This window comes from Euprymna scolopes, chromosome 45 (assembly GCF_053919585.1).
Source record: "Euprymna scolopes isolate OS-2025 chromosome 45, ASM5391958v1, whole genome shotgun sequence".
NCBI lineage: Eukaryota > Metazoa > Mollusca > Cephalopoda > Sepiida > Sepiolidae > Euprymna > Euprymna scolopes.
The window spans coordinates 55124061-55137877 of NC_136526.1; the positions used below are offsets into that span (position 1 = coordinate 55124061).

The 13817-nt window shown below is 32.7% G+C and overlaps 1 protein-coding gene across 3 annotated transcripts in view; it reads left to right on the forward strand.

The window, feature by feature from the left end:
* LOC145269681 (uncharacterized) overlaps positions 1-13817 on the forward strand; it is a 66222-nt gene that overhangs the window by 1585 nt on the left and 50820 nt on the right. For all 3 annotated transcript variants that reach the window (XM_080125396.1, XM_080125395.1, XM_080125394.1), the window contains exon 2: positions 5199-5256. In XM_080125396.1, the coding sequence (XP_079981522.1) occupies positions 5199-5256 (58 nt within the window). The remainder of the gene's footprint in view (positions 1-5198; positions 5257-13817) is intronic.

Sequence of the window (13817 nt, forward strand, 5' to 3'; positions counted from 1 at the left end):
TAGTTTTTAATGTGGTTTACAAAAACATAAGCACCAAACATCTTTATGTTTTTCATTCTTTTTTTGCGGGAGGCAGATTCAATTATAGAACTTATGTGGCTTAATAGGTACTTTTGCAGTTTAGTTAAACGTTTTTCCATAAGTAACGCAGGGGGGGGGGGCGCGCGGATGTGATGTTGGGGCGCGCGTGCCCCAACATCACATCCTTACCCCCCCCCCCGCTCGCGCCCCCAATGTAAACAGTAAAATCTTCGGAAAATGTTAAATGGTGTTCTAATTGGTAAATGTCGGTGCGTTACTTTTTGAAAATTTGAAAATTCTATGTTCCAGGTAAAAAAAACAAAAAAAACAGATAAATTAACCCCCCTCCCCTACTCCAACTTGGAGTGCTTTCCTTTTCTTGTTTTATTTCTTTTTCAGCTAATTTTAATTTTTCCACCCAAAAAGTGCTATAATGTATTTTTGAAAATTAGAAAATTCTATGTCCTGGAAAAAAAAAATCCCCTCCCTCAACGTAGTTTGCTTGGTGAAGCCGTCGTTTATGCTACAGCATGCATGCGCGTAGCGTAAACGGAAGCTGCAAAATGGTGGAAAGTAGTTTGTGGGTTCAGGGGTAAATACCCTGCAAACGGTAAATTTGCCCCAAGTTTGACTATCACATTCGTTGTCAGCGACCTCAATTACCTATAAAAAAAAAACAAATTAGAGTGGTCGGTGTTTTGTAGTAGCGGATCTGGATATTTACCAGAATTTCTACCGCAATTCACACACCATATAAACTTTAAAAATAACTCTAAATAAAATAATCAATATCTATTGATTCAACTCCTAAATCATTTTAAGACTTCATCATCCTATTTATATTCGTTTTTATTTATTATTTTTTTTTACTTTGTTTGATATGCATTGTAGCATTTAAACTTCGGACTTTACAGGTAAATTTCTAAAAAAACACTACTTTTTTTGTTTTAAATTTGAATATATTATTTATTGATCTTTTATCTTCAATTTGTGATATATAAAACTTTGGTGAGTAAATTAATTATTTACTTGAAAATGATGGGGGGGGGCTTGAATTAAAAAAATCGTTTGTCTAAAATATATTCGGTTTATTTGAAAGAGCATAAAATTTCACATTGACCCTGAAAATATCGTAAAAATAGAATCAATAGAAAAATTTGGATAGATTTTTAAAGTTTAAAAATTGAAAAATACTGAGTTCGTAAAATTCAATTAATTTCATTACTGTTTAAAAAAAAAATATTTCTATTACTTTTAAAACAACTTCAATAGTTTATTTTGGAAGTAGAACCCATAAAGAAAATAAAGAACCCACTTTTAAAAGAGAAATTACGAGTTTTTTTTATATTTTATTTGCAGTTTCGTGTTAGGGGGTGTCAAAAATTCCTACAAAACTTCTGATACACCTAGATCATTGCTAGGACGCTACAAAAAGTATAATCTTAGACTTAGGTAAAAATTCAAGGAATTATTGTAAACACATCAATGGTAAATGGCAAAGAGAGAAAGAAAAAAATCGTCCTTTATACGGATATCTCTTGCAACAGATTGTCGTTTGTTGCGACCTAAGGTATTAGTCCTTGAAGTCCCATAGATGTTAGTTAATGCCACAAATTAAATTGTTAGAAAAGAATAACTACCGTGGCGGTAGGAACCAAATGTAAAGAGAAAGGGGGGATCATAAGTTTATGAAAAATAAGCTATTTTATAACATTATCCAAGGTGACATGATTACCATTAATATAAAAACAATCACAAAGGGGAAGGCGCTTTTATATTTGTCTCCCCAAACAAGAGGCCATTGAAGGTAAGTAATAATCTTTGATGCTAGTGCACTTACTGATCCGTGCTATTTTTTAGATCGTATTTTCAAGCTTAATTAAAGTTTATAAAACTTTAATTAAGCTTGAAAATACGTTTTTTTGAAGATATGTTTTTTTATTCAATTGTAAGGTTAAAGTACAGAATAGGTACAAAACACCCTTCCCTCCCCATGTTAAGAATGGCTTTTTAAATAATAACGTTATTATTTCAGCACAGATCAATAAGTGCATGAGTAGCAGTGTCAGAATTTTGGCGCAATTTTTTACCCCCCTCCCCAGCAAAAAACTGCAAATAAAATATAAAAAAAAACTCGTAATTTCTGTTTGTAAAGTGGGTTGTTTATTTTCTTTATGGAATATACTTCCAAAATAAACTATTAAAGTTGTTTCAAACATAATAAAAATATTATTTTTTATTTGTTAAAAGACCGTGTCGACAAAATGTCTGCGTATTCAATCACCGCGAGCAGATATTTTGTCGACAGGGTCTTTTAACAAATAAGAAATAATATTTTTATTATGTTTGAAACAACTTTAATAGTTTATTTTGGAAGTGTATTCCATAAAGAAAATAAACAACCCACTTTAAAAACAGAAATTACGAGTTTTTTATATTTTATTCGCAATTTTGACTTAGGGGTGTCAAATTTGCAATGGCGATTTTTCCCAAAGATTCTGACACTGCTAGTGCAAGAGTACCACATATTTTTATAGTGGAAAACGTGATGTGCATGGGAGAAATTTTAACAAGGAAAAAATATATAAATGTGGTAAGAAAACAACTGAAGAAACTGGAGTTGCGAGACAGTTTTTTTTTTTTTAACTTGCAAAAAAAAAAAAAAAACTTACATATTTATTTCCGACAAATAAAGGGTCATCAATTTAGGGGTCTAAAAAAGATAACTATGACTTTAGTTAACCGTTTTGAGTTTTTTTTTTACTTATTGAGAGAACTTGAAGCACTTACCTGCGACTCTCAGGAAGAGTGGCAGCAGAAACCTTTTGTGTGGGTGATGACTCTTTTTATATTGGTAGTTGTTTGATTGGCTAACTGGATTATAAAAATGGAGTGAACTGAATTTGGGTTGTGATGTTCAGTTTGGGATTGGAGTTGAAGGAAATTGAATCGTTACCCTTATTACCAGACCGACAAGGTTCTACAATTGTTACCTAGTCACAGGTCGCAACAAACCATCGTTGCAAAATCCTTGTTAACCTCTACCTTTCAGTGGAGAAAGTTTCCACATACTAAAATATGTCCAAGAACAAAATCATGTTTTTTCGAGTGATTTCCGGTACATTTTAGGGGCGAAAAACAGGAAGCAGGTCCTTAATATTGTTGCGAGCTAAAAACATGAGACACCAACTACTAATATTATGTAGAATACGGATCGTGCTGAAATAATGTAAAAAAAAAATTTAAACAAAAAATAAAGAGAAGTTGGGTGAGCTCAACTTTTTTTCTTTAAGTCGTTTTCTACTTGAATAACCCTTTCTTTTTTCTCCCAATTTTTTTCCCTGGTTCTTTATTGTTGGGAGTGTGTAAAAAAAATAAAGAGGAGTGATGCTGATGTTGTTTGAGCTCAGCCGTTTGGGAATGAATGAACCAACATGGGTGAAGCATGGCAAATGGTATTTATGGTCAATAGTGGTAGGAGGATAGTAGGAGGTAGTTTTAAACCTACAAAACAAGTTTAATTCTCTTTCAAAATTTTGTTATCGTGGCAACAAGACCATTTGGAGTTTGCTCCTGCAAACATTTTGATACTAGTTGTTAGCAGACCCTGTTGGGTGGGTCGCATAAAGAGTATTTCTTTTTTGCAACCCGGACTGTTGCCTGCTGGCCTTGAAGTATCGCCCTTCAAGCTTTTTTTTTTCCGACATGTTCAAAAATTACAAAGAACTATCCAGTAGATGTGTTGAATAAAAAAAATCATATACAATTCGTAATCTAATTACATAGAGACTGGTTTTAATCTCGATACTTCAAATTGAGTTATCCCGCACTTATTTATGCTGGACCAAAAATATAGCCGCCCAAAAATGTGCACCTCGCTTAATCATAAGATTTGATTTTGTTAGTAAAATAAACAAAAAAACTATTTAATCAATTTTTTTTGGAATATGATATCTTCATTCCCTCATGAGTACATACATAATAAATATTTTTCTGTATTATTTTTTATATAAATATTATTCTAAATAAGCACCCACAGTTTTTCACTGCATTATGTCCAGGACACTTTACTGCAGTTTTCATTACAATCCTGTATTTTCTTTATTTGTTTTAATATTTATAAAGTAAATTATAAAGTAATTATAAAGTAATTATAAAGTAAATTATAAAGTAATTATAAAGTAAATAGATTATTAGACAAACCTGTAAAGCTGACATTCTTAACAATAAAAACAATCGGTACTGGTGCACTTATTGATCCATGCTGAAATAATAATGTTATTATTTAGAAAGCTATTCTTAACATGGGGAGGGGAGGGTGTTTTGTACTTATTCTGTACTTTAACTTTACAAATTAATAAAAACAGATATCATAAAACTTTAATTAAACTTAAAAATACTATTTTAAAAAATAGCGCGGATCAATATGTGCACTAGCACAAAACAATCTTTATGTATAAAAAGATGACGAGAAGTTCGCTTAAAAAATAACGACAATACCCATTAAAAAATAGTAACGACAATACCCATTAAAAAAATAATAACGACAATACCCATTAAAAACAACAACAATACCAATTAAAAACAATATAAGCAAATAAGTTTTCAGATTTGGTAATAAAGCGATGGTTGAAAATTAAAAATGGTTACCAGAAAATCAGCTGCGCAGAAAATTAAAAAGTAAAATAGAAAATATCCACTTTGTCATGGCCGCTGCATATGAACTGGGAAATTGCACATCGGTGTTGTTGTTGTTCCTATTTACTTGCCTCTCCACAAGGACAGAGTTTGATACTAGTTGTTGGGTGAGTTGTTTAAAGAGTATTTCTTTTTTGCAACCTAAACTGTTGCCTCCTCCTCTTGGAGTATCACCCTTCAACCCCCCCTTTTTTTTTTGACAATACAGATCATGCTGAAATAATAATTTTTTTTTTTTAGAAATCCATTCTTAATATGCAAAGAAGGAGGCTTTTTAACAATTATTCTAACCTAACAAATAATATACAAACAATATCGTAAAAAGTTGAATACAACTTGAAAATCCTATCAAAAAATTGTCTTGATTCTGCATAAATACCATTTATTTATTTATTTATTTAGATTTTTTTTATTTTCTTTATTTTTGTTTATTTCCAAACTGATCTCAAATGATCGTTTTTGTTTCTTCCTCTTTTCAGTTTCCCAAAAAACGTTTCAAAGAAAACAAATAAGACGAAATAAATATACGGAAAAAAGGTAAGACTAAACACAACCCGAATTGTTTTTCCTTTTGTAATATTATTAAACATTAAACATTAAACATTTACAAAGATGTTCTGACTTTTTAAAAAATTACTCTTAATTTAGTATTTAATTTAATGGACACATTTTATGTGAAAATTTCTGGAGTGATTCTTTTGACAAGTTCCTAGTGTTTCGAAGGGCTTACTGATTATTTACCCCCCCTCCTTTTTTCTTACGTTGTTTTAAAGGATTTACTAATTTTTTACTAGATCCCTTTTTTTTTTTAGGTCCTGGATATGACCTTAAACTATATCCGATAGTGAGGCCCCAGACGTGGAGCCACCCTTTAATTGCCATTGCTCCCAGGTCTACTCTGACCCGGAGTGGTAGTACCTGTTAGGTCCCAACTATGTGTTAAATAGAAACTGACTTGAAAAAACAAACCCCAAATATATTCTATTAAAAAATTGTTCTTCAAAATCACTGGATTTTGCATTAAATAATCTGAAAAGGGTTGATATGCCGTAAAACAACCAACCAATCCAACCAATTTTTTTTCTTACATTGAATTATTGTACTTTGTCATGTCAGTAAATTTCTACTTTTTTTCAACCCTGACACTCATCTTTAAAATGACAACTTTTATAGGATTTTGAGTATGCTGAAAACGAATATCATCTTGAAATTTGGCTCAGATAAATCAAGTAGTTTTCTGGATATTAAGACCTTTATTATGCAATGTAATCCTGTATTTTATCACTGGTGGCCATTCTGTATGCACAAGCGTACATACATTTTTGATGCATGTATGTGTGAACGGAACCATGAGAGACGAATTGAATGCCATAGCAATCAATTTTTCAATCTGAACAAGTACTTTCGGGTATGTTTTACAGTCTATAGCGATTTGAAAATTGGTAAAAACAAATCAAATATACAATAAGTAAATGTCTTGTGGTGAGTTCATATGAATTTTATCCTCCCCTACCCACTCTTGCTTTTTGTCATGTTACATAATTATACTTTGTCATGTTACATAATTATACTTTGTCATGTTACATAATTATACTTCGTCCATGTTACATAATTATACGGTCTCATGTTACATAATTATACTTTGTCCTGTTACATAATTATACTTTGTCATGTTACATAATTATACTTTGTCATGTTACATAATTATACTTTGTCATGTTACATAATTATACTTTGTCATGTTAGCCAAATATCAGACATTTTCACTGGGACTAAGATAAAAATCGTAGTCTCTCTTATTTTCACCGAGTAACCAAAACTGACTTTTGCATACCAGATTTCTGTAATTGTTGGCCTGGGTTTGACCGGCAGCTAACATAAACTGATGGTATATGCTGAATGCTGATCGGCCAATGAAAAAGCGATAACAAACATGATTTTTAATAAATTAGAAGAAAAGAAATTCAGTTTTTAATCGGGCACAAATAAAATCTGTTCAATCTTAACTCTAAAAAAAATGTCAACAGTATTCCCACAGATTCTTACAACTTTTCTTGACAAAAACAAGCAAAAAAAAATTCAAAAATTTTTCTAACAAAAAAAATTTACAAAAAAATCAAGTGTTTTCTTTAATGAATCCTTTGAAAAATGAAAAAAACAACAAAAAGTAGGTTTCTATATTTTTTAATATATATTTTATGTTTTTTTTCATTTCTTTTGTTTTTATTGTAATTAATATTCAATAAATGATATTTTTTGTTTTTTTAATTTGATCGGCAATTGGCATATTCTGTTCGAGTGAACATAACAGAAATCTGGTGCCTAAAATGCAAAAGTACTAATTTTTGTTTACCCTCCCTTTTTCTCTGATGTTAAATAATTGCACTTCGTCATGGCCGTCAAATGTCATACATTTCCACTGGTGTTAGAATGAAAATAATAGTTATTTTTTTTTAGTAAAAATAATAGTTATTTTTGTTTAATAAAAATAATAATTATTTTTGTTTAGTAAAAATAATAGTTATTTTTGTTTAATAAAAATAATAATTATTTTTGTTTAGTAAAAATAATAGTTATTTTTGTTTAGTAAAAATAATAGTTATTTTTGTTTAATAAAAATAATAGTTATTTTTGTTTAGTAACAAAAACTGCTGTAAAAAAAGCAAACCTTTTGAATAATTATAATTAAAGTAAACAAGCGTTTAAGTATTTTATTTATTTATTTTTGTGCAAATAAACCTTTTTTTGTCCTCCACCCCTCCAATTTCTTATCTGTCAACTATACAATATGAATATCAAATTATTTTAATTCTCTTATTATTATTGAATATGGTGGCCAAATGTGATTTCACACATTTCCACCGGTGTAAGTTCCAAATTAATTTCCCGTTATTATTAAAAAAATAATTTAAAAAAAATTTAATTAAATCAACCAAGATTTCAGATGTTTGTTGGTTTTTAATTGTCTGTATTTTTGAGATGAGGCGTTTTCATTGATTGAGATTGTCGCACTGACTTCCTCATCTTGGTTGTTATGGTCACAACGTTTCGGCCGTTTTACCCTCCGGCCTTCATCAGGTGTTTTGTCTCAAACTGGGGAACCGTTTGTTAGGAGTCTCAAACCCAGCCCTTTATTATTATTACGGGGGTACTGTGTTCGGACTCCAGCTAGGCTCTGGGACATAGTTGCTGATTCTCTGTTTTGAATGTTACTTTTTTACTGCCTTCGTTCAGGATTGAACTCAGCACCTTTTTGGGTAACTGTAAACTTTGATACATCATCTAGGACCACTCGGCCATATGTCACTGGGACAATTCTTAGCTGGTTTTTGTTAATGTTAAACCTATGTTGTTATTCAAGGTTTTCTCTCTCTATCAGAGGTGTCCAAATTGCATTCAGCTCTATGCTTGGTTTGCTCAGTAGGTTGTTATGTCCGAGCATGTGAGCTGTTTCTTTAAGTTTTCTCACTTTCCAGTGGGTCTCTCTGTTTATTATTTTTACTTTGTTCCATAGTTGGTTTTGTTTGTTTTAGGTTTTTATTCATTTTATTATTTTCAGTTCCCCCGAAAATCATTAAAAATAGTAATTTTAAAGGATTTCTCGAGGGTGTAATGATTCTTCATATTTACCAAATAAAGAAATAATGCAAGATGAAGTCTAACATTAAAAGCGTTGAACACAACAAATGGGGAGGAGAGGGTCTTCTGTAAATATTCTTCCACCTCACAATTGAATAAAAAAATTATTGTGAAAGTTGAATTTAACCTGAAAACAGTAATTACAAACGTTATATTATAAACCCCTTTTAAGAATTCAAAACACAACAACCATTGGTGTAAGCAATAGTCCGTTTTTTATTTCTCCTGTTGTTCTTGCTTATGGTAGATAGAGAGAGTGAGGGAGCTACAGAGAGAATTATCGTGGCGTCCACTCAGTTGACAATCAAACCTCCAACTGCAATCTTTTTCCTTCTGTCACTTTTTCCTGTCAATCTTTTCAAAACATCCACAAAACCAGATTCCTTTCTGTTACATTTTTCATAACAATAACAAGGTTTGTTTATATTTGTGAGAAACATTGAAACAATTCCTGTTTCTGACATTTCACCCGCAGACGTGTGCCACATTTTAATTCATGAACATACATATATGTATATATACCTATACATATATATATACTAGCATGTCAACCCAGCTTAGACCAGGTCATTCGTGTAACACAAATAGCACGGTACAAAAAATACATAAACACCAAAATTTAAAGTAGATATTGATCTCAGATGCATATGATGGCCGAACGCAATACCATATGCGACCATATGCCAGCATAACTTGATGGTTATGAATTTTTTTACATGAGGAGGTTGGGGGTTGGCAAATGACAAAAGCAACAACAGCCGTATTTTAAATTTTTACGTGGTTAGATGTGTGCTACCACCCGGCAATGCCAATTAAGGGATCCTGCTAGTTATATATATATATATATATATATATATATATATATTCTAGTTTTTTTTTTGTTTGTTTTTTTCATGCTGAGATTTAAAACCCGATCGTCAAAACTGTTTATACTGTTATTAGCAGTCAGAATTCTTAGCTCTGCATTAATAAAACAATTAAAAAAAAATTAATTAAACAAACAAGACTTCAGATATTTTTTGTGTTTTAGTTTTTTATTCATTTTATTAAATTTATAAATGTATTTTTTATTTATTAAATTAAAAGGATAAAACTAACAATTCAGCATTATTATGAGGTTTAATTAGTTATATAAAATTATAAAATATCAAAAATTTATAACATTTCATATCCCAGAACAAAATGAAATGGGCATGCATTTTCACCAAGTATGAGGGTTAGGCTGTGTTTGTTTGTGGAGGCACAATGTTTTTCTATATTTTTTATTTAGTTCTGGATGCTTCTGTGAACCATCGCATTTTCAGCTTCATATTTGGTAGAACATGTATAAAATTTTGGATTAATACAAGAGAGTTCTATATGTGCATTCACAACAAAAGTAACCTTGATAAAACAACACGAGGATGGACTTTTTACTTCCGTGAAAAAAAAAGAGAAAGAAAGAAGCCAACAAAGTTAAAGAACTCTTTCTCTGATGAAGGCTTTTAATTCCGAAATTAATAAGTATTGCAACTTAAAAAAACAGAAAAAAATCAAAACTTTGTTTATTCTATGTTTTTTCCGATTTAAAAATAGCAGTCATATTGAGAACTTATATTTTTTCTTCTGATTACAAAAGGAAGTTTAATGCAGCATAATTAGCATGTGGTTTAAATTAACCCCTAAACCAAACAGTGGCTGTTTTTCTTTCTAGTAGATAGATAGGTAGGTAGGTAGGTAGGTAGGTAAAAAGAAAGAAACAACCTTTGGATATGTAATTTGTTATGGAAATCACCCCCAAACAAGGCGTGAAGCCCCTTAATGTAAAGATGTAGATAGATAGATAAGAAAGAAACAACCTTCATATTTTATAAATATTTTTAGATTAGAAGTTCTATATGTGCATTAACAACAAAAACAGGTAGGTAGATAAAAAGAAAGAAACAACTTTTGGATATATAATGTTTTTTGGAAATCACCCCCCCCCCAACAAGGCGTGAAGCCCCTTAATGTAAAGATCTAACCAAAACAAAAGATGATTATTGCCAGGACAGATGAATGGCTGTAGTGTAAATAAAAAAAAATCAAGGTTAAAAGTAAGGGGAAAACAGTCAGCAGGAAGAGAGTTCCACAAGTCTGTAGTTCTTGGAATCAGAAGCTGTAAGATGTAAAAATAGCAAATTGATGAAGATAACTTGACCAAGTCAAATGAGCGGAAACAAATGAGGTAGGGAATAGATCTGACAATTCTGAAGAACACCATAATATGTTATTGCCATCAAGACTGACTTTTTTCTTCTAAAGAAAAAAAAAAAAGAAAGAAAGAGGCCAACAAGACTAAAAAGCTCTTTTTCTGATGTGGGATTTGAATTCTGAAATTAATAAGTATTTCAACTTAAAAAAGATATATAATTGTTTATAGAAATCGCTCCAGACAAGGCGTGAAGCCCCTTAACAACATGAAGATGGACTTTTTTCTTCCACGGAACTAAAAAACTCTTTCTCTGATGAAGGATTTTAATTCTGAAATTAATAAGTATTTAAAAAGAAAGAAAGAAAATTCTTTTTTGCATCTCAGCATGTTTTTAAAACAGTTTCTTTCTGATAGACAGGTTCAGAGATAGATCAATAAAAAGAAACAGCCTTTGGATATATAATTTTTTTATGTAAATTGCTTCAGACAAAATGTGGAGCCACTTAATGTATAGAGCTAACAAGAACAAAAACAAGAAGAAAATTCCACAAGTCTTGGAATAGGAAGCTGTATTACATTAAAACAGCAACAGCCCGTCTTTGTTTTATCATTATTTCCATGGCAAGTGCTCGTCTGAGCTCCAATCTCTCGTCCCCCCTCACCAATCTTTCATGAGAAACACCCATCTAGCTGAAACTACTGTCAATAATTTTCCCCACTCTTCATCTGTGCCAAAATCCAAATGTAGATTCCATGAGCAGAGCTTCTTTTTCAGAAGTGTACGATTGTGGAACTCTGTTCCGCTTGCCTGTTTCCCACCTGACTACAACTTGGATGTCTTCAAATCCAACATAAACAAATTCCTGATAAACCGCCCCCTTAAGTAAGACACTCTATCAAATCTCCAATACTAATGATTACTACAATACTATCTCATTGATTACTGTACACGCAATAACCCTTATCCCTGAGTAGCCTCCAGGCCTTGATAAGTGGCGACCCCCATGTAAAAAAAAAAATGATGAAGATCACTAGATCAAGTCAAACAGGTGGCAACAAAAGAGGTAGGGAATAGATCTGACAATTCTGAAGAACACCATAATACAAGGTATTTCAAAAGTCTTGGGAACATAACGATTTTTAATAACTCAAAAAGTATTAGGAGTTGAAAAATGCAATTGGTACCGTTGGAAAGGTTAAAGTTTCAAGTTTTGTGGGGAATCTTCAAAGTTGCTCAATATGAGCACCATTCGTCACACGGCAGACATCTAGTCGATAGTCCATTTCCTGCCAAACGCGTTCCAGCATCTTGACGTCAATGGTTCCCACAACTGCCGTTACTCGAGCCTTTAGTTCGTCAATATCTCTTGGAAGGGGTGACACATAGACTTGTTGCTTGACAAAGCCCCAAAGGAAAAAGTCACACGGGGTAAGATCTGGAGACCTAGGAGGCCAGGGCATGAGAACGTCATCACCTTGCCCAGATCTCCCAATCCATCTACCAGGCAGCCTTGTGTTAAGAAACTGCCTTACTCTAAGACTCCAGTGTGGTGGTGCACCATCTTGTTGAAAAATGAAGTCATCAGATTCTGCTTCTTCCAACTGAGCCATTAACCAGTCTTCCAGCATGTTGAGATAGGATTCACCAGTGATAGTTGCCTCTTCAAAGAACGGTCCATAGACAGCTTTCTTGGAAATTGCACAAAACACGTTCACTTTTGGTGAATCTCGTTCGTGCTCAAGAAGTTCATGAGGATTCTCAGTACCCCATATGCGAGTGTTATGCTTGTTAACTTTGCCATTCAGATCGAAGGTCACCTCATCGCTAAAAACAAGCCGGTCATCAAAGCCGTTATCTTCCAACTTCTCTTGCATTGCAATGCAAAAGTCACGGCTTATCAGTGTCCTTCAACTTTTGGACCAACTTGAGCTTGTAAGGTACCATTTGCAGTCGTTTCCTTAAGACACGCCAGACAGTTGCTGGAGCAAGTTGAAGTTCCCTGCTGGCTCTTCTCACTGATTTACGGGAGCTCCGCTGAAAGGCTGTCCGAACTTGCTCAACTGCATCTTCTGAAGTTGAAGGGCGACCTGTTCGCTTACTTGGGCACAAACACCCATCTTTCACAAATTTAGCATGCCCTCTGACAATGGATTTCATTTCAGGGGCTTCTTTTTTAAATTTCCTCCAAAATGCATGCTGAACACATGTCCACAATTCAGTCTTTGCAAATTGGAGGACGCAAAATGCCTTGTCTTGTTTAGAGAACTCCATTACTGCACCTGGAAAGATAAGACGAAAATCATTAGTATGACCAAAAACTTGATTAAGCAAGCTTTAAAATGACACCAGTTTCATTTTTCTACCTGGAATAGTTCATGAGATATACGCATTTGTAATGTTCCCAAGACTTTTGAAACACCATAATATGTTATAATTGCCATCAAGTTCTATTGAGTCACTTCATACTTATGCATGAAAACACCAAATCGTAATTTTTTTCTGCATTTAATCATTCAAGAAAACGCATGAAATGTTAGACCCAAGGCTTCTTGGTTTTTACAAATTACATAAAACTAAAAAGAAAAAATTGTACGGCATAACTGGACATATGCTAAATATAATGAGATCGTTCTTAGTCAATAGGACCACCCAGGTTGTCATTGATAGACGCACATACAAACAGCATAACATTAATGTGGGAGTGCCTCATGGGTCGATCCTTAGACCACTATTATTCCTTATATTCATAAACGATTTCCCTGATAATATTGTGTCCAAGAGGAGTATATTTGCTGATGGTACAATGCTCTATAACATGCATGAGAGAAGAATGGATGTACACAAATCCAAGACAATGGCAGAATCGTTAGAAAATGACATCCAGACTGTAGTGGAATGGGACTGTAAATAGATGGTAACATTTAATGATACTAAGACTAAACTACTTTCTTTTAACAGTTACAAGAAGCCTCTCCAACTACCAATATCCGTGAAAAATAACACCCTACCTGAAAATTCTTCTTTTAAACTCCTCGGCTTAACATTCACAGGTGATATGAACCAGAACAGATACATTGAAGACATTGCAAAGGCTGCTGCAAAGAAAATGGGTTCTCTCTATCGTGCTAGAAGACTAATCACACCTGAGAGTATCCATGCATAGCATATTGTTGCCATGTTTGGGCTGATGCATCTAACCATTAGTCTTTCCCTCTTGGATAGGGTAAAAAAAAAAGTCTTCAATCTAATAGATCCCACTTTGTTAACTAAACTCCAACCCCTGTC